This window comes from Oryzias latipes, chromosome 2 (assembly GCF_053564925.1).
Source record: "Oryzias latipes strain Hd-rR chromosome 2, Olatipes_Hd-rR_3.1".
Classification (NCBI taxonomy): Eukaryota; Metazoa; Chordata; class Actinopteri; order Beloniformes; family Adrianichthyidae; genus Oryzias; species Oryzias latipes.
This window is the reverse complement of record NC_136238.1, coordinates 11,443,065-11,462,128: the sequence shown is the minus strand read 5'-3', so window position 1 is coordinate 11,462,128 and position 19,064 is coordinate 11,443,065. Positions and strand designations below refer to the sequence as shown.

Genomic DNA, 19,064 nt, shown 5'->3' with positions numbered 1-19,064 from the left:
TTCAATTTTTAACGATGGGATTTCTTTACCAATCCGTTTTAAAACTGCTTTCAATTGAGATGGAGCAAAATGTGCTCCTGGGTGGTGGACAGCAGTCAAAAAAACGTCTGCGCTAGCTGGTATCTGTGATATGGCTACCAAAGCTTCTCTGTCCAACGGTTTAATTTTCTTTGTCACAGTTTTTATTTTTGAGACCGCTTGGAGGGAGGAGTTAAACCAACAGTTGTTAAAGCAGTTGGAAAATTTGCAGAAGCCTTTGGTTCTTGTATGTCTCTTAAATGCATGGGAACGATGTTTCCTGGGTAGGTCAGCTGTCGCGCTTTTTACCACTTGAAACTTCTTTTCTGGTCCTTCTCCAGCATTAGTTCGTGTCCTTGTCCAAAACTCATCTTCCATGTAATTCAATGAACTACAATCTGAACTTTCTGTACTTGTCCAGGACTGTGTAGTATTCCAAGCTGCCTGATCCTCGTCCATGTAATTCAATGAACTACAATCTGAACTTTCTGTACTTGTCCAGGACTGTGGAATAGTCCAAACTGCCTGATCATTTTCCATGTGATTCAATGAATTGAAATCTGGCCTTGGTGTACTTGTCAAAAGCTGTGGACTATTGCAAGCTGCCTGAGCGTCTTCCGTGTTATTTAACAAATTAGAATCTGTAGTTACATTGGTTGTCATGTTTATCATTTCAATTTCTGGCTCCATAACATTATCTGAAACTACAGTTCCTGATTCTGTTAACGTTTCTGGAGGGTTGAGTTCTTCTTCGTCATTAGGCAAGTTGGAATCCAAAATTTCTTCAGGTGTCTCTCTTGTCTCGATGATATTAGACTCCATCTCATTGTCCTCAAGAACATCCGGGTCATTAGTAATATTTCTATCAGGTGTTGGGTCTTCCGTGATAGTTAAATTACAAACTGCAGTTTCCTCAGATGTATCATTAATGTTTGGGGGTTCAGACTCCTCCCTGAGCTGTTGGACAGGTCTGGTGTTCCTCTTCCTCCTTGCACGCCTTCTTTTTCTGGCGGGTTTGGTGTCTTCCACTTCAGATTCTGAAGTTACCCCCAAAGTTACCCCAGACTCTTCCAAATTTGATGCTAAAGTTGTCACGTCCCTTTCGGGGGTTTCAGAGTCCACACAAACCTCCTTTATAGATCTAATTTTTCTTCTCTTTGCACGCTTTCTTTTTCTGGCAGGTTTGGTGTCTTCCACTTTAGATTCTGTCTGAACCATCCCAGTCACCTCAGATGTCACGTTTGTGTTTGGGGTAACAGACTCTTCCAAAATCAATGTGAAAGTTGTCATGTACATCTCTGGGGTAACAGACTCTTCCAAGTTTGATGTTAAAGTTGTCACGTCCGTTTCTGGGGTTTTAGATTCCGCCCAAACCTCCTTTACAGGTCTAATGTTCCTTCTCTTTTCAAGCCTTCTTTTATTGGCAGATTTGGTTTCTTTCTTTTCTTCTGGATTACAATCTGCAGTGACTGTAATCGCTTCTGCCAGAGTGGTCATGGACGGACTGTGATCTGTGGTTACCTTGGACTTGTTGTTTTTAGACTTGATCTTAAACAGTTGGAAGAGCCTAGTTTTTAGATTTTTCTTGCTATGGGCCGGACTGTCGTCTGTTGTTGCAGTGGGCACCACAGTTGAGGCTGTCTGTTCAGGACCATTTTTTTTCCTTTTCTTGGTCTTAACACAGCTGAAAAGATTGAAAAATCCTTGGCAACTCATTCTCGCTGCTTAATCTTTAGAAAGTCTTCTCAGCTGAAAGGGAGTTTCGATCCAAGATTAGTCTCTTTCCTGGAGACATCTGGTATATATATGTCTTTTCTGCATTGTGCGTTATGACATCACTGATCTCATAATTATGCGTTATGACATCACTGATCTCATAATTATGCGTTATGACATCACTAATGTCATAGTTATGTGTTATGACATCACTAATGTTATGTAAAGTGATGAGCAATTATATCATGACAGCTCTGATGACATCATTGATCCGATGACGTCATCGATGACATCATTGATCCGATGACATCATTGCTTGTCATTGAATGTGATGCCATCTATATTGAACGTTTTAAGGTTTAAATTGGCAACAGAGGTGTAGGGGCCTGATTCTTTGCTTTATATTTCCTTTTTTTTTCTTTTTTTTTACAACTTTTTCTGTCTTTAACTTGCAATAGAGAGAATAAACTTGAACCTAGATGTACAAAACCAGCACATCTTGTAGCCCTAAGGGTTGGGATTCTTAAAGGGTTTAATGATTTTGAAGGGTGAAATTGTTTTTAACATAAAAATGTTAAAATAAATATAAATAATGTTTTAACGGAGTAAAACTTGCCACTGAGCCATTGGTTTGTACGTGATTTTCATTTCAGCAGAGGAGGAGATTCGTCTTTACACTTCTGATCAATTCACATAAAGACTTTAAACTTGAACAAACAGGGTTTTAATTGCTGGATTCTTTTACCTCTGAGCTTTATAAGTTAAAAGAGTTACTATGATTGGACTTGTGGTTAAAAAACAGTGTCCAGTTGTTTGAAGCAAAGTGGGGGAATCTGTGTCCACAGTCTCAGTGTCTTATTAATGAGCAGCAGCTGCAGATTCTGCCTCACAGACGCACTGGAGTCACCTTTCCCATTCATTCTTCAACTTTCAGTATTATGCACACATACATCTTTCTTCATCATAACAGATTTATAACTACCACAAGCTTTTTGGATATATTTTTGCATTATATCAAACATTTTGATTACATGATGGGCCAATTTAAATGCAGCTATCTTGCACACAACGTTTCGCTTATTCAAACTTTTTGGTTTTATTGCTTAGAATTACCTGTAGTTTAGCATCATTTAGTTTCTTTTTGGTAAAGTTATCAAGTATCTTGGAGGTTTCAGCATCTTAATTGGTCCTTTCTAGTTCTTTTCACGCTTTTGCCAACTTTATTTGCAAACATCCTCAACATTTTGCTTAAGGATCTTTCAAACCCGTCAGTTATTTAGGTGTCAAGCAAACTGCGTCAGCATTTTATCCAAACACCACCAGCAATTTCTTACACATTTATTTTACATGTTTTTGATGCTGGTTTTGCAGAGTGTGAACATGGACATAAGAACTTGTGTAGCATGGTGACTTGTGTAGCATGGCGACTTGCGTAGCATAGCGTGAAAGCAGGGGGTTTTCAATGGTTGCTCAAACGCCCTTTTCAGAGCCCGGTGTGAACGTAGCATTATTCACAGGCATCAAGACAGAGAGTTGAACCATATGGATGCTCTGGGGTTTTGGGTTGTCTGGCCCGTAAAGGGAAGAGAGGCAGTGGTAGTGAGGATCCTCCCACTTCTTGGGGGGTATCAGGGGCAGGTGTGCCCTGTAGTTAGTTTGTGACTCGTATATACCTGAAAATGGAACTTAGAAAGAATACAAAAATCTAATTTAAGTTACACGCACTTATGACGTTTGGTTGAAGCTGACATTTGGGAAGTTTCTGTAGTCATGATTTTAAAAGGGTAAACTGATTTTTTTGGACAATAAATGGCTTCATCTATTCACCAACTATGAGTGTAAGACCAGATATTGTATCATCATATATATTCTCTGAAATTATATTTTTTTCCAGGGTATGTAAACTTATGAGCACAACCGTATTTGATAGATGATGATGACTGATATAAACGTTTGAGCCTCTGAACTTGTTGGCGGGGACAGTTTAACCAGTGGAATTGGCCAAAGTTGCAGGTCAAATCTGCTGTTTAAGGTAAACTATGGGAGAATTGGTTGAATCTGCGGGAAATGGTGAAATTGCATACTGATACTTTCATCTGAGTCGAACGTAAGTCTGAGTAACCTCCTGTATCTTTGATCTGCAATGTTATCCAGCCGTTATTATTCTATGTGTAACGACTTTCTTTCAGCGATGAACTCATGGTAGAGTACTTCTCTTTCGGCCCCCGACCTCTTGAGCTTTGCAGCTTCGCCAGCAATAAAAACTTCTTCAACTTCTCCTTCTAATAGATATATAAGGGAAACCCATTTTTTCACTCCTCGTAAGACCTGTTACACCATCACATGTTAACATCAACTTGATTGCATTAAATACAATCTTTCTAATAAATCTAGTGTGCAACGTAACAAGTGATGTACTTGCTCTTAGTAGTTTGAGTACTGATTGGTAGTGGTTGTAAGCTTAATCAAGGGTGCATTCATTCTGGCAAAAATTTTGGATAGAGCTTCATTAATACCTTTAACACACCAAATTTGACATTGATCGAGAGAAAACCCTAGGACAAGTAGTGTTGCATCATGGTTGCGTTGTACTTTTTGGATGTATTTTCGCATTATGTCAAACATTTTTCTCTTGATTACATGATAGGCCAATTTAAATGCAGCTACCTTGCACACAACGTTTTGCTTTGCATCTGCGGTTCCCAGCCCTCCTTGGGCTTGGACCCCTAACAAGTGGAAGAGAATTGCAATGTGAAAAAGCCATACATGAATGTTCTTTTAAGTAATAAAGAAGTGGGTTCCAGTAGTTAACTAGTAATGAAAAATTGTTGTGTTTAGTTAGTTTAGCCATTTTTTAAGGGATTTAAAGTGCTTTCTAGTAGACTTCCAGTAAATACACACAGCAGGTACAGTATTCTAGGGAAAAAACAAGAGGATTGTGTCCTTGGGGTTTTTCTTAGTGAAGCTGTACAAATGGCAAATCCTGCTTTTGCAGTGGAGAGGAGGAGAAGGATAATTGCTCTGTAGAGACGGTTGGAGTGCTACATCATCCCTCTGTGGAAACCCGTCATGTTTCCTGGGGACAACAGGTGATTGGCCATTTCTCTCTCAAGACCTCTTGAATTTTCCCCACCAGAACAAATATCTCTACTGCTGTTTCCCTGTCGCCGCTGAATTCCTGGGGTCGTTTTAATCCTGGCCAGATTGGCGCAAACCGTCCCAATTTTCTGGCTCTCGCTGCTAGTGTCTGTATCGCGATCGCCATAAAATGCAGCGGCGGAGCAGATGGATTAAATGAAATGATTGACAACCCCTGGGAAGGAATCAGACTGCAGGAGCAGCAATAAAAATGGGCTACAGCTGAAAACAGAAAATAAGCATTGTGACAGAACTTCAAATAAAGAATCAAAAGAGGGATTGGTGCCAAGAAGAAAAGGCCTCCTGCTGGGGTGTCCCAGGATTAAGAGGTCTAGAATGACTCATTTTCCTGATTTGCTACAACGACTACAAATTGCCTATGATATGTACCTGGTGTCATTGCTCCCCAGAGAAGGTTTAACAGCAAATAACTCCACCATCTACCCCTCCTTCACAAATGCTTTCTCCTGCTTCTCAGGTACCTCAGCAGGGATGAGGTTGCTCTGGCCTCCCTGAGCAAAGCCCAGCAGGAAGGAGGCAGCGTCCGGCTGGTCACCAAGGAGAACTTCTTCACTAAGAGGAAGTCTGCGTGTTGGCGAGCAGCAGCCGCTGCAGAGAGGTTGGTTAAAAGGGAGAACCGTGGGTGGGTGCTGAGGGCGGGAAAGGTCATGCCGCCTGCAAGCTTTTAAAGCCTCAAATAGCATCCTTCGTTGTGAAAGCTCTCCACAACTCACACACACAAAAAAAAGAAAAAACCAGCAGCTGCTGAAAGGTGTCTGCTTATCTAACATACACTTCTGATCGCTTCTGTTCAGTTTGGTATGAAAGCACCAAATCACGGCTGAGGCGCTACACTAAAGAGCAAGAATCATCAAACCGACAAAAACTCATTTTTATTTTACCAATTAATCCAAATTCATTTTCATTCATCCATTTCAAGATTTGTCAAGTCCAAACAATCAACAGTCTGAAATGTCTCTTAATTCAAGCCCATCCAAGCGAATTTTCCTATCCAGTCTTGCTTGTGGCTCGAGATGAGGCGTTCAAGGTCTGTGCTTGATGGTGGTTCGCCTCACTCATCCTATGGTTGGCAGTTTGCAGACTATTTTTACTTCCTCTCCCTCAGCTGTCTCCATGGAGATCTGTATGTGTGCCTGGTGGCTGAGGCAAAAGGGCCCGCTGACTGTGTTAGTACAGTAAATATAGACCATAATACAATCTACCCGTTTAGATGCAACAGCCAATTCACCCCCGAGAGGCTTTATTGCCATGGAAACCTAAACACACACACACACACAAACTCAACAACCGCTGTTACACGCAGCACAAAGAGAGTGTAAAGTGCCTGGAGGGTAGTTTTCGGGATTTGTGCTTTTGCTCAACCCGTACCGGTTGGCAGATTTAACATGCCTGTGAAAATATGATGAAATATCAAGCTGCTCTAGTAATGTATCATTTCCTGCAGTTGACTGCAACAACAACAAAAAAGGAAAATCCATTTTTCGGTCAACTTTACAACAATTATTTTGTTGTTACAACAAACCTACCTTTAAGTTTTTTAGTTACTTGGTCATTTTAGATCTTTAGTCTTTACCTCCTCTTCCGTTTAAAGTCCCACCTTAATGAAAATCGGGTTTTTAACATCTTGTGGAATTTTTCTTATGATAGAGGACATGTATAAAGAAAATTAATCTAAAAATTGCATTTCTGTCTTTATTCAACTTGTTATAAATCAGGATAATACTGTTATAAAAAGACTACACTTGTGACGTAGAAAATATGCTGGGCGGGTCATAAGCTCCGCCTCCTTCCGATGCATCACTTGTAGACAAATAGATCCACCTGCAGACAAATAGATCCACTTGTAGACAAATAGATCCATGCACGTCTTTGTTTTCCTCGTCTGAGCTGGATTCTGGCTCTAAACTGGAAAGCTCCAAAATTGTTTGCCATTTTTGGTGCACTATTAGTCTTGGGCGTGGGGTTTGAGTGGTTGTAAGCTAGCGGGAGAGAGTGTAAACAGGAAGTTCTCAGCAACATTGAGGAAAGAGGAAACTATGTCCTAAACTGTCCAATGTCGTAATTAAAAGACCTCTGGGAACGCTTTTGAAATACCTCAAAAAGATAGTCAGAGTGGGATTATAACACATTTTTTTATTAGGAAAATTATTTGACTAATAAAAATAAGCCTAACTTTTAACGAAATATTTTCGAACACAGAATTTTAGCCTTTTAATGTCATGTTTTAAAAACCCTGCAACATAAACACACCAGATGACATAAATAGAGATAATTCCCTTTAGGACGGCTGCTTACGTAACTCGAAACGTTTTACTCTGTGTTGTAGAGTGGAAGCGCAGGAACACAAAGAGTGGAGAAACGAAGACCACAAAAAAACTGAGGCCCATCTTTTTTTTAAATGGGGAACATTTCTGAGAAACAGAATTCAGTCATTATTAGGTAAAGCTTATGGAAAGCTTTTCTTAAATTGCACTTGGATCATCTTTTGATCTGTTGTAGAAGTGTTGCCTGTGGTCTTTTAATTATGATTTTGCTGTTTTTAGCCAAAATAAAAATTTAAAAAAAGTTATTTTCTAGGACATTTTTCTGCAGAGAGGCAGTAGAAATTCACCTGAGTTGTGGGTGGGACTGTTGGTGTGGAGTAAGCCTGCTCTGATTGACCATCATCCCTTTGTCAACACGCTCACCTTACACCCCCAACCCAGCATTACCAGTGCAACAAAAATAGGGAGCAACATTGGAGCTATGCAGCCGTACAGCTCAGACGAGGAAAACAAAGACGTTCATGAATTTAGTCGCCTACAAGTGGATGCATCAGAAAGGGGCGGAGCAGGGAGATTGAGCCCAGACAATGGTAGTTTCTACATAACGACTGCAAGCTTTTTCCAACCCCATGTTTTCATCTGCTCCTGATTCAAAACCCTTTGAATAAATAAATACTTTTTGTGTGTCCCCCATCATCAGAAAAATGCTACAAAAAATGTGAAAAACACCAAAAATACCATTTCAAATAGGGTAAATCTTTAACACATTAATGAAAAACATTGTTAGATGCATAGTTTGGATTTTGTTGAATACTTTGAAAAAAGAGCATTATTACTACAAATAGTTTCCACATTAGTAATGATTTACGCCTAAAAATGTGGTTAAAATATAGTAGTAAAAACGCTAAATTAAAGCCTTTTTTAAAACAAAAAATACAAGGAATTACAAAATTGGTTAAAAATAATCAAAATAATTCACGATTTGCTAATGTATTTTAGGATTATTAAAAACCAAAAAAAGGCATTAAAAAAGTTTAAGGCTTTAGCATGATTTTACTCTCTGTCTGCAAAGAACATTATATAAAACACAACCGGTGTTTGGATGAGGCAAAACCTGCACTCTGGCGGTCGACAGCTGGCCTCCGCGGCGCCGTGTCTTTGCTTTCTGCTGGTATGAAGCATCATAGACGAGCCGGGGTGGTAAACACGAGCATGCTGTGCGCTGTTTGCAGACGGCGAGTCACAGGATTTCTGGGGTTTCCAGCATGGAGTATTTTCGAGGGGTGCAGACATGACGACGTGCTTGTTTTTCCTTTTTCACGCTCTCGGTTAAACTGAGCTAAATGTAAATTAGAGCTACAAAGTTGCACTCCTGAAGAAAAGTTTTGCTTTAATAGTGTTTATTTCTAATATAAATTTATTCAAATAGATGTATTTTTGGGCACACCAATAAATATTCTATTTTCTGCTCTTTTTCATCCTCCTGACTGTGCTGGTGGACGGTTTGTCCCTTGGTACTTCCAATTTTTGGTATCTCCTCAACTTTGAAGCAGTAACGTTTCTTTTTTTTTTAGACGTTTTCTTTGCTATTTCAATGATTGCATTTCCCTCTGTAGTGCTGTCACCGGCCCCTTTGTTCCTCTCCCTGTCTGTCTGAATTGTAAACCAAGGCAAAAAGGAATTTGCTCCATCTGTCCCCTCCGACGGGGCTCTCACACCCTGCTGGGATAACGTGGCGAATGCCCAGATCGGCCGTCCTCTGCCAGAAGGACGAGAATGCACAAACACACACTCCCAAATATTCTGGAAATAAATCAATATCAGGAAAAGAAGCAGAATGGGAAGTTATTTCAGGCTCTGAACTGCACAATGCGTCTGCTGCCTCTGCTTCTGCAGTGGCACACAGATTCCGTTTTATTAGATCAGCAATTATATTGTGTTGTTTGCATTCTCACCGATGCAGAAAGGAAGAAACTCACTTGGTTTTGTGCGGACGGAGTTTAAAGTCTGATGCCCTATAAATGGGTCAGGGTTTTAGGGTTTTGTTGGGACTCAAATTCAGTCTGAAGCATTATCTGTGGATCAAAAAGGGCACAAATGATATGTGTGGCTTTCCTTATGTTGTAAAAACAGGATTTTACCGAGGTTTTAACAGAAAATGTTTCTGCAAGTACATGCTGGACTCAAATCTAATGTCAATGTGGTACAAATCTCAACAAATGTTTTTTTTTTCACAGCTCTATCCTGATACTTAAAAAGACTTGGTGTTATGTAGCGGCAAGCCTGTCCGGCCACAAATTGCTACTATTGATTTCTACCTCCGTGATCAATTTCAAAATAGTAGGCACTTCTGTGAATTAAAAAGGACGCCATCCATACGCCACTACCAAACAGTCGTAGAAACTTGCATAGCTACACGTGAAAGTGAGAGTTTTGGTTAGATTTTCTTAACGTGCATTGCAGAGGGTGGTGTGAAGGTAGCTTTAAAGTTAGTGTTTTTTTAAAAGACTTTCCCCAAAGAAAAATGTGTTTTTTAAAAGTTTCTACAACATTTTTCTAATAATGAGGCACACATATTAAAAAAATTAAGCTTGAAATTGGATTGCTGAGTATTTCTTTATTTAAATTTTTGTGAATCAGGAGCAGGTGAAAAAAATGAGTACCGGTATTTATTTACACAAACATAATCTTGGAAAAGGTTGTATTTGCTCCATTGCGATGCTTCCACTTATGGACGACTAGATCCATGTACGTCTTTGTTTTCCTCTTCTGAGCTGCTATATGGATCAAAACTGGCCGGCTGGATAGCTCCGATATCGCTGGCCATTCTTGTCGCACTGCTTAGGTTAGGTTGGGGGTGTGAGTGACTGTAGGCTAGCAGGAGAGTGTGTAAACAGAGAGCTCTCGGCAACAGTGGGGGGAATGGGTGTAGGGTTGCTCTGCCTCAACGTTCCAACCCACAACTCAGAGGCGAATTTCTAATGAACCTCTGCCGCTCTGCAGAAACTATCTCCTAGAAAACAACCAAGTTTTTTTTTGTTTTTGTTAAAAATAATCATATTTAAAAGACAACTGGGCACGCTTTTACAATGAAAATTAAGAGATGATCGGAGTGGGTTTTAAGTGTAAAACGTTTGCCAATGAACGTTAACATCATTTGATGGTAACACAGAAGAATTGGAAGTGGTGTCCAATATCGGAGAAGAAATGTTTTTTTAAATTGTAGAAATTGAATGTTTTTGAATGATTTTTTGTTCAAACTGCTGCTTTAAAAGGACCCTGTAGGTTGATATAAATATGAATATTTAACCCAATGACCAGAGAATTGTGTTGATTTAAAACAAAAAGAAGAGGTTTTCACAAAGGATGATAGTTTAACTGGTGACAAGTTTTTATTTAAAAGGAATGATGATATGAATGATGATTTAAACATATGCCATCAGGAGGCCTAGCTATGTTGTGGGATTGAAGCTAGCCTCAGTGGAGGGGGGGGCCAAACGACGGACAATGTCCAGACGTCGGGCAATCATGGACAATGTGACACCCCCTCTGCATGAGGCCTTCAGTACGAGGAAAAGCAGCTTCAGCAGCAGACTTTCATCCCAACGCTGCGCCACAGACAAACTTAGAAGTCTTTTGTCCCACAAGCCATCAGACTGCACAACACACTCTTAGCACCAGAGAGCTTTTACTAATTTTTTTTATTGGATCTGAGACTGAAATGTTCTGAGAAAGTTTATTTTAGGTCATTGTTCTTATTTGCTTTTTATCCTTTTATCTATTTATTGTGTTTTTTACTTGTTTTAGGAATGATTGTATTTTATAGGTGTGGGCAGCTGGCCACTTGAAATTATCTACGAGATTAATAAAGTATCCATCCATCCATCCGTCCCTCCCTCCCTCTAGAGGGTTAGGAAGCAGCTGTTTATTTCATCTTCGATTCACACTCAGTTTTTCTTTCTTTTCAGTTCGAATGACGAGCAGCCCAGTGCGGCGACGGACCGGCCGCCGCCAACAGAGGCCGGATACCTCCAGGCCACAGACAGTTGTGGCGTTCCTCTGTGTCTGTCATGCCAGCAGGCCTGCCTCACCACTGGGGGGCCCTGGGACACTCGCTTTTGTAGCAACAAGTAAAAAAAGACACACTGGTTGAGGAGTTTAGCTCAAATAAAACAAAAATTCAACTGTTTAGGTTTGTGAATCTTCTCCTGCTTTCATAAATCCTTTCATCCATAGCTGTGAGAAGGAGTTCCTGTTGCGCTCGAGCCAAACGTACATGCGGTCCCAGGTCCTGGAGGCGGAGAAAGGAGTTTGTCAACATTGCGGCCTCCACGCCCACGATCTGTTCCTGAAGATCCGTGACGCTCCTCCCTCCCAGAGAAAGGAGATGCTGGAAAACACCTGGCTGGCCCAGCTGCCTCTCAAACAGGTGAACCACACTGTTATAACATCGTAGTCATTCTATTCTCAAACCTGTATCAGAGATTCTACCTGACTCTCCACACAGACAAGCTTGTTTATATTTGTAAAAAATGAAGACACAGAAAATCAAAGTCAATTTCAGTCACATTCTGACCCAACTGAAGTGTTTGGCTACTTATGTCAAAATTGAAATGCATCTTTTTGTGCTGTCAAATCAACAACAAAACTATCATTTACTTTTCGCTGCCAATTATAACCGCTTTAATAAATAAATTACCACTAAATGCAGTTTTGTTATGTTTATATCCAATAAGTACTAGTACATCACTTGCTGTGATGTAGATGAAAAGAAAACATAGTTTAGTTTATGTCTATATCACCAGCGACACATCTAAATAACACACGATCTTTGACCCACCTTAGTTCTCTGAATTGACACAATAATTGTAAATTAGTTGATTATAACTGAGAGAATCAAAGCTCCGGTGTTAAAGTTCTAACCTGCTATTGTTTGGCACTGCTGGTTTCCACGTAGGAAAAATAAACTGCATCCACTGCTGTTTTATACCTTCACCAAAAACCCAAACTTTTTCAGCGTCTTCATAGCTTATAATGTTACTTCTGCCAAGCAGCACGACCGAACTCTTTAACACTGGTGCTTTAGCTCACGTTCTTTGATTTGACTAACGTAAAGTGTTGCTTATCGGCGCGAAGCCGTTCGATTCCCGTTGATAAACGATTGAAGAGTTACTGTAGGTCAAAGAGTGTGCGTTATTAGGATTTTGACCCTTAAACCTTGTCCTATGTGAACATATAGCAGCAAATATTTAGTTAAAAATTAGCAAAAATGTTACTCTGTAAGGTTTAAATCATAACATTGACACCTTTTTGAGGTGAGAAAAGATCCATTTAGACCACACATGGTTTACATTTAGTAAACTCCCATTATGAAGGTTTATTTTCACCCACATAAGTTTAAATATCAAAGACCATAAAAAAACACGACATTTCCATCGAGTGTATTGAAGTTCTTGCTTTATCCGTGAACTTTAGTGACATTACCTCATCTGTAACAAACACAGAAAACTTTTGAAGCTTCCTGTTTTCAAGTGAACTAAATTTTATAGAATTAAGTTTAGTAAAATTTTAATACGCAATTTAGCAAACATTTAAGGTGCTACATGGAGAAATAAATATACCTTTTAGATGTTCATTGTACATAAATAAATGTATGTAAATAAATCCCTTCCATCCCACACACACACACACACACACACATTCACAGATAAGCACACACTGTTGATCTGCACTCCATGGGGCCAGCTCCCAGTAAATAGATTGCTGGGCCCATTGATCTTTTTCTTCCTGGTGCCAGGCCTCGACCAGTAAGCCTGTTTGATTTGGTTGGCTGTTATCCTGCAAAGCTAGCCCCCCCCACACCACACACACACACAGAGCGTTCTCCCAGTGCCGTCGGCTGCAGCTTCACCGGCGATCGATGCGCTGAGCTTCAGAGGAAACAAACTGAGCCACATGATAAGATGCTGCAGTGAGAAGCTCTGAGATTCTGGACTCGCTCTTTGGTCCAGACTGGGAGTTCTGGTGTGTGTGTTCCCAGGTGTGGGTATACCAGTCTTTTTGTGTGGAACCACACACATTACAGTACCTCTGAGTGTCTTCTGTGTGCGTTCAAGCCTTTAGGTGTCTGTGATCTTGAGTGTGAGGACCGGGGTCAGGCGCAGAAAGGTGCACGGCTTTGGCACGAAAGCTGACTGACTGACTGAAGTGCGTGTGTGTGAACTCTGCCCCCAAGCGGTCCCGTTCCTTCAATCCGCTGGGATCGATTCCCGCTCGAAGTCTCAACATCGAGACAGAATTCCTCAAAGCAGAAAAATAGATTTTTAGACCTAAACCCTTCTCTTCCTTCTCTTCTCGTTTCCTTTGTCATCTCAATGTATTCTGCATCTATTTAACCCCTTAAATTTAAGTATTTTCTAACTTTGATTTTACAGAGGCTAGGTCATTACCCTTTTAAATATGATTTTATTTTTAAAAAATTTAAAGAGCTTTAGCTCATCGTAGCTTTATTGCAGGTTTTTATTACATTTATGTCCAACAAGTAGAAATTAATTATTAGAAATCAAATTTTTAGTTTGACCTGTTATTGTCATTCACTGCTGATTTCCATCTTTCCATGCAGAAAAAATAAACTGCATCCACTGCTTTTTCCAACCTTCGCTAAAAAAACACACTTATTTAGTATTTTATAGCTGACATTGTTACTTCTACTAAGCACCGCAGCTTAACTCTTTAACACCGAAGCTTTTGCTCCTGTGTTGGCATTCTTTCAATTACTGTAACTCTTCGCAATTAATGTAATTCCAACAGAGTCGAAGTTGCTAAAAAGTATCTTTGCGCTGCCGTGCAGCAGGTAGTGAAGTGTTAACGGAAACCAGCTGATTCTGGCGTTGAGAAAAGCAACTTTGCGCCGATATTCAATACTTTACTCTCTGCGTCTGAATGCGTCAGAATTACCGTTATTTTTTGGACTATTAAGTCGCTCCAGAGTATAAGTCGCAGATGCCAGAAAATGCATAACAAAGTAGAAAAAATCTAATATAAGTTGCTCTTTTGGGAGAAATGTATTCAACAAAATACAGGAACAAGAACAGAAATTCAATTTTCATAGGCAAATTATAATTACGGAATGGACAAAAAAAATAGACTCTACAATACTGTTACACAATACCTGCATTTCCATTGCCTATGAAATTGCACAAATTGGTTTTGCGATAATAAATTTGCCCACTGGAAACATGGAAACTTAATAATTAAAAAAAAAACTTCAATTAAAAAAAAAAGTTTGTGCGCTTGGAGAAGGTTTTTGAGGCTTATCAAAGCTGACATATTTAGCAAAACTGCAAACCCTTTTTTTGAATAGGATGAGTCAGATAGCGATAGCAATGTGCTTCTTGGTAGGAACCGGCCTTTGGCACTGGACACCGGGCGCCACAGGAGGTCCCACAGCATCACGCAGCTCATCAGAAGTTGAGCGTGTCATGTGGAATTGTCAACAGCTCCTTTGTAAAATCAACCAACCGCGATTTCCCAGAATCGCTTCATCCATAGCCGCTCCCACGTGTAAGGAGCTCGCCGCTCCATGGCCTGGATAAGACGTCACCTTTCAAAGAGGACGATGAGTGTCAGTGGCGTGGCAGAAATTTGAATGTATCTGCTGCAAATCTTTGTTTACATCCATCATTCATTAATCCAGATGATAACTATTCTCCGCGATTATCCTCTTCAGCGTATCAGGATATGTCTTCCCGCCTCTGAGTCAGCTGATGCCTTGGTTGGTAGCGAATCAGGAGCCGGTGGAACTATCTGTTGCTCGCTGGGAAATATTCTGTTAAATATTCTTTCGCAGCCGGTGGGGAAGCCGACGGGTTGGCGTGCTCTTCATCTCAGCTCCCCTCCTCAGACATTCCCGCAGCACCACCTTTGGATGCAAAAGTCTCATACAAGCGTATTGAATTGTCTGAGCTTTTGTGATGAACCGAAAGCGTCACGTGACTGTTGCTTTAGGAACCATTGCACCAAGCCCGGCGCATGACTGAATGGCGCCTCTTCTTATACACCTACAGTGCGGTTGCTGCAGTTTACTTATACTCCGAAAAATATGGTAATTGAATAAACCTCTGAAAAGTCATAGTACTTCAAAGGGCATGTATTATTTGCTGTTGCCCACAACAGCTCTATAAAGTCTTTAAACCCCTAAAAAGGAATACGTTTTATGCAGTACTCTACCCATAATGATCCTAGTTCTTTCTAACAAAATGCATTTCTTACTTCATGCTCGATTTCTTGTGATTGGTTTTCTTGTTAGAATTTAAATCTAGCATCTCCTCAGTGTAGAGAAGCAAGTTTGGTTGGGGAAGAATTTGTAAAACCTAAAGAAACGGATTCGATTTAGAAACGAGTTGATTAAAAAAATAAAGCATTTGTCACATCATCTATGGCGTTTTCTGCAGCTCTCGCCTATACGTTTTTTAAATAAAACACTGCCGTTTCAAATGTTAACCTTTAAACAATGTTTATTTACGTAAATGAAGACATTTAGCCCAAAAACTGTCATCAAGATAGGCCTCAGCCTCCCTCATTTTTTTTCTTAACACAACTTCTCAACGTATGAACTTCATTTTTAGCTCGACAGGAAAACTAAACCAGCTGTCAGTCTTGTCAGGGACAGAAATGCAGCTGTTCTTCGTCTGCTTAAAGGCCTGATGGCTGTGAGGTTTATGTCACTGGAAGAAGACCCGTTCGGCCCGAAGATCTCCACGATCTGTCAAACTGTCAGCCGGGTGTTTAGAGTCGCTAAAAGTTTCTTCAGCTGCACAAGTGTTGACATTTTTGACACAATAAAAAAAATATATAACATTTTAACTTTACTTTAAGCCATTTTACATTTAATTTACATGATGCGGTTCAATTTACCAATTCAAATGTCTCCTTTACTCAAACTAATTGGATCTTAAACTTGTAGATTTAACAACAGCTTCCTCACTTGAGATTTTTGAACTCTCAGACAGGAAATGATCTGTTTGCTAAGCTTGTAGCAGTACTAATACAGTTCTATTATTCATTTTAAAGTATCTTTAAGGAGTAAAGAAGGAAAAGCAGTACTAACGGTTCAAAAAAATCACATGTTGACTCCCGATTTGCAATTCTTGACCTTTATCTTCCTCTTCTTTCAAGTACTTCAACTCAGTGGAAGGTTTTGGCGTAACTTAAGAGATCAGCCTGCAAGAACTGGCACTGATGTCATGAGAAACTAGCACATCTCTAAAGTTAGATCGATTTTGCTGAACTTGAGATTATATCATCTTTACTAAATGATGTGGAAACAACTCTGGCTAACTCAGTTTGAAGTGTAACTAAGTGTGAAAAGCCCCGTCCCAAAGGAAGCCACAAAAAGTTGAGTAATTTGGTGATGTATGTCTTTATATTCCCTTTGGTATTTTTAGCCTCATTTCTGCATTCTCCATCAGGCACACTTGCAAACGCTCGCTTAAGAAGTTTCCCTACAGCTGCCCGTTATGTAGGTCATTTCAGTGATTTATCTATCTTGAAGCTCAGAGAGGCGACAGAGGGGTCAGAGGTCATCGTCACTGATTTAGTGCCTTGTAATCTTATGTAAATCTCAGCACTTTAAGACTCAATAAGAAGCTGTTTTTCCTCAACTTTCATCACCCTGGATTTTACAGCGTCTTTCTGAATCTCCCTTTCCTGCGATGCCAAGATTTTTAGTAGTCTCCGCACTCGCCGGCAATGATGTCAGAAGGATTCCAACACGCAGCTGCTATAGTTTTCTTTAAAGAAATGTAACCTAAAGGCTAAAGCAGGCTGAAATTCTTGGCTTAAAACAAACATAACAAGACATAATTGTGACATCCTTTGTAATACGATTGATTGAAAACTTTGCCCCTGCAGTACACTCCAAAAAAAGTTTGCATGCACCCAGTACCCAATGTAAATACATTTTGGGCTTAGTGAATGACACCCCCCACCCCACTGAGAGAAACCGTCAAAAAAACTGAATGGGGCCAAAACCTATAAAAATTTTCAAAGTCTCATTCATTTGAAAATGTTGCAGATTTTTTGCAAATTCTGACAATATTAAGAAAGCTTTTGTTTGAGCAATCTCCATGAAATTTTACGTTCAAGCCACCAGGTTAAGTCTACAACTACAACCAATGTTTTGTTGACATTTGACCCCAGGAAGAGGTCGCCAACTCGAATTTTTCGACAACCTTTAGGCCTACATACTAATTTAAACTCCTCTTAGGAACTTTAATTTGTTGCGTCCAAACTCCTTGAGCATCATTGCTCAAGCAATTTTGGAGTTAGAAGTTGTAGATTTTGAATAGTGTTCGCATGGCGAGCTGGTAAAAGTGGCTTTCCCATGTTGCTTGCACATTTTTTACCTGAATAATGTGAAAATGAAACACATGAGTCCTCAGCTCAAGAATGTGGGCGTGGTTAACAAAAAAGTCCTCAGTTGCCAAGGAAATCTAAAGATTTACTTTTGCCAACTCTTCTAAAAGTTACATTGACCTGTTTGTCAACCCCAGGTGACCGAAAAATCAAACGGTTGCTAGGTGGATGGAGATAAAACCAAAAGAAAAGCCACCATTTTGAAAAAAAAAGCGTGTTTTACTCATCAAGCTGTCACGTGCAGCTCTGACCAAGGTCACAGAGGGGAAGAGTGAGGGGCGGCTACTCGTCCAGCAGACGGGGGTCACATAGAATACTGCTCACGACTGTAATTTTAACTGTATCTGTACACTTTGTCAAAAAGTTTTTTTCTTTTTTTCTTTTTAAAGTTTATCAATGTGTTTTGATTGTTGCGGTTAAAAATAACATTTACCACTCAGAATTTAGTTTTTGCACTGTTTCAGGTTTATCCCTGTGTAATAGAATGATAAAATATCAGTTTTAAAGGGTTGTCACACAAAAAATGGACATCAAGCATTGCCAAAAAAACAGTGTAAAGGTTAAGTATTACGGCAAACTGGGAAGTGTCAAGGAGTCTGTGCCCTCACCAGGGAAGTCTCACATGTCCCAGGAATGGGTGGACCAAAGATCAAGTTTCTAGTATCATTTTATTATTTTTAGAAATTTTTTATTCTTAAGTTTCAGTAATCTCTGAGCATGTTTTTAAGAACTTCCTATGTTTTTCTTTTTCATTTTGTTACACGCACCACAGTTGAAATTAAAAGAAACCCCTCTAATTTATCATGTGTTATGTTTTGATCTATTTTTTATGACAAGTACTTTTTGTTGGGTATATTATATCGGGGGAAAAATAACCAGGCAAAAGTGATGGTGTAACTTTTTATAGGTTCTAGGGTTAAAGAGAGAAGTGATTTGAATATTACATGTATTATCAGTTAAATAACCACCCATAGATGAAAAATTTTAAGAAGCAGTGCAGTATTTGTAATAGCCAATCGTAGTAGCAGAAAGGAAGATTTAACGATTGCCCACATGCTCTTCTTTGACTCTTGTCTTCAGCTGAATGAGATGATCCGGGCTCCGGTGGAGGGGGATTTCTGGCAGGTTGACCACATCCGGCCAGTGTACAGCGGAGGAGGACAGTGCTCCCTGGATAACCTGCAGACGCTCTGCACGGTCTGCCACAAATCTGTACGTGCGCTCTCCCTGCACCTGCAGCTGTCGATGTTCAGAGCCAGAGGCCTCGAGGGGCAAAAGCAATTTGTTTCACGTTTAAGGTGCACGGTAGATGGACCTCTTCTTTATCCCCGTGCAAAAAGAAAGTCCCATCGGTCACGTTGAGGATCATACACGGTGGCAGTAATGCGATACACGATCAAACACATTGATCAAAAGTCATGTCAGCCCCCTCAAAGCTATACATTCCCTTTAATAACATGGCAAGATGCAGCTGTATGACACATTGATGAA

At 40.0% G+C, this 19,064-nt stretch overlaps 1 protein-coding gene across 6 annotated transcripts in view; it reads left to right on the top strand.

The window, feature by feature from the left end:
- The window catches only part of zranb3 (zinc finger, RAN-binding domain containing 3), a 196,660-nt gene that overhangs the window by 151,501 nt on the left and 26,095 nt on the right, over positions 1 to 19,064 (top strand). For all 6 annotated transcript variants that reach the window (XM_078932237.1, XM_020708646.3, XM_020708651.3 and 3 more), the window contains 4 exons: positions 5,351 to 5,491; positions 11,126 to 11,287; positions 11,394 to 11,586; positions 18,654 to 18,785. In XM_078932237.1, coding sequence (XP_078788363.1) covers positions 5,351 to 5,491; positions 11,126 to 11,287; positions 11,394 to 11,586; positions 18,654 to 18,785 — 628 coding nt within the window. The remainder of the gene's footprint in view (positions 1 to 5,350; positions 5,492 to 11,125; positions 11,288 to 11,393; positions 11,587 to 18,653; positions 18,786 to 19,064) is intronic.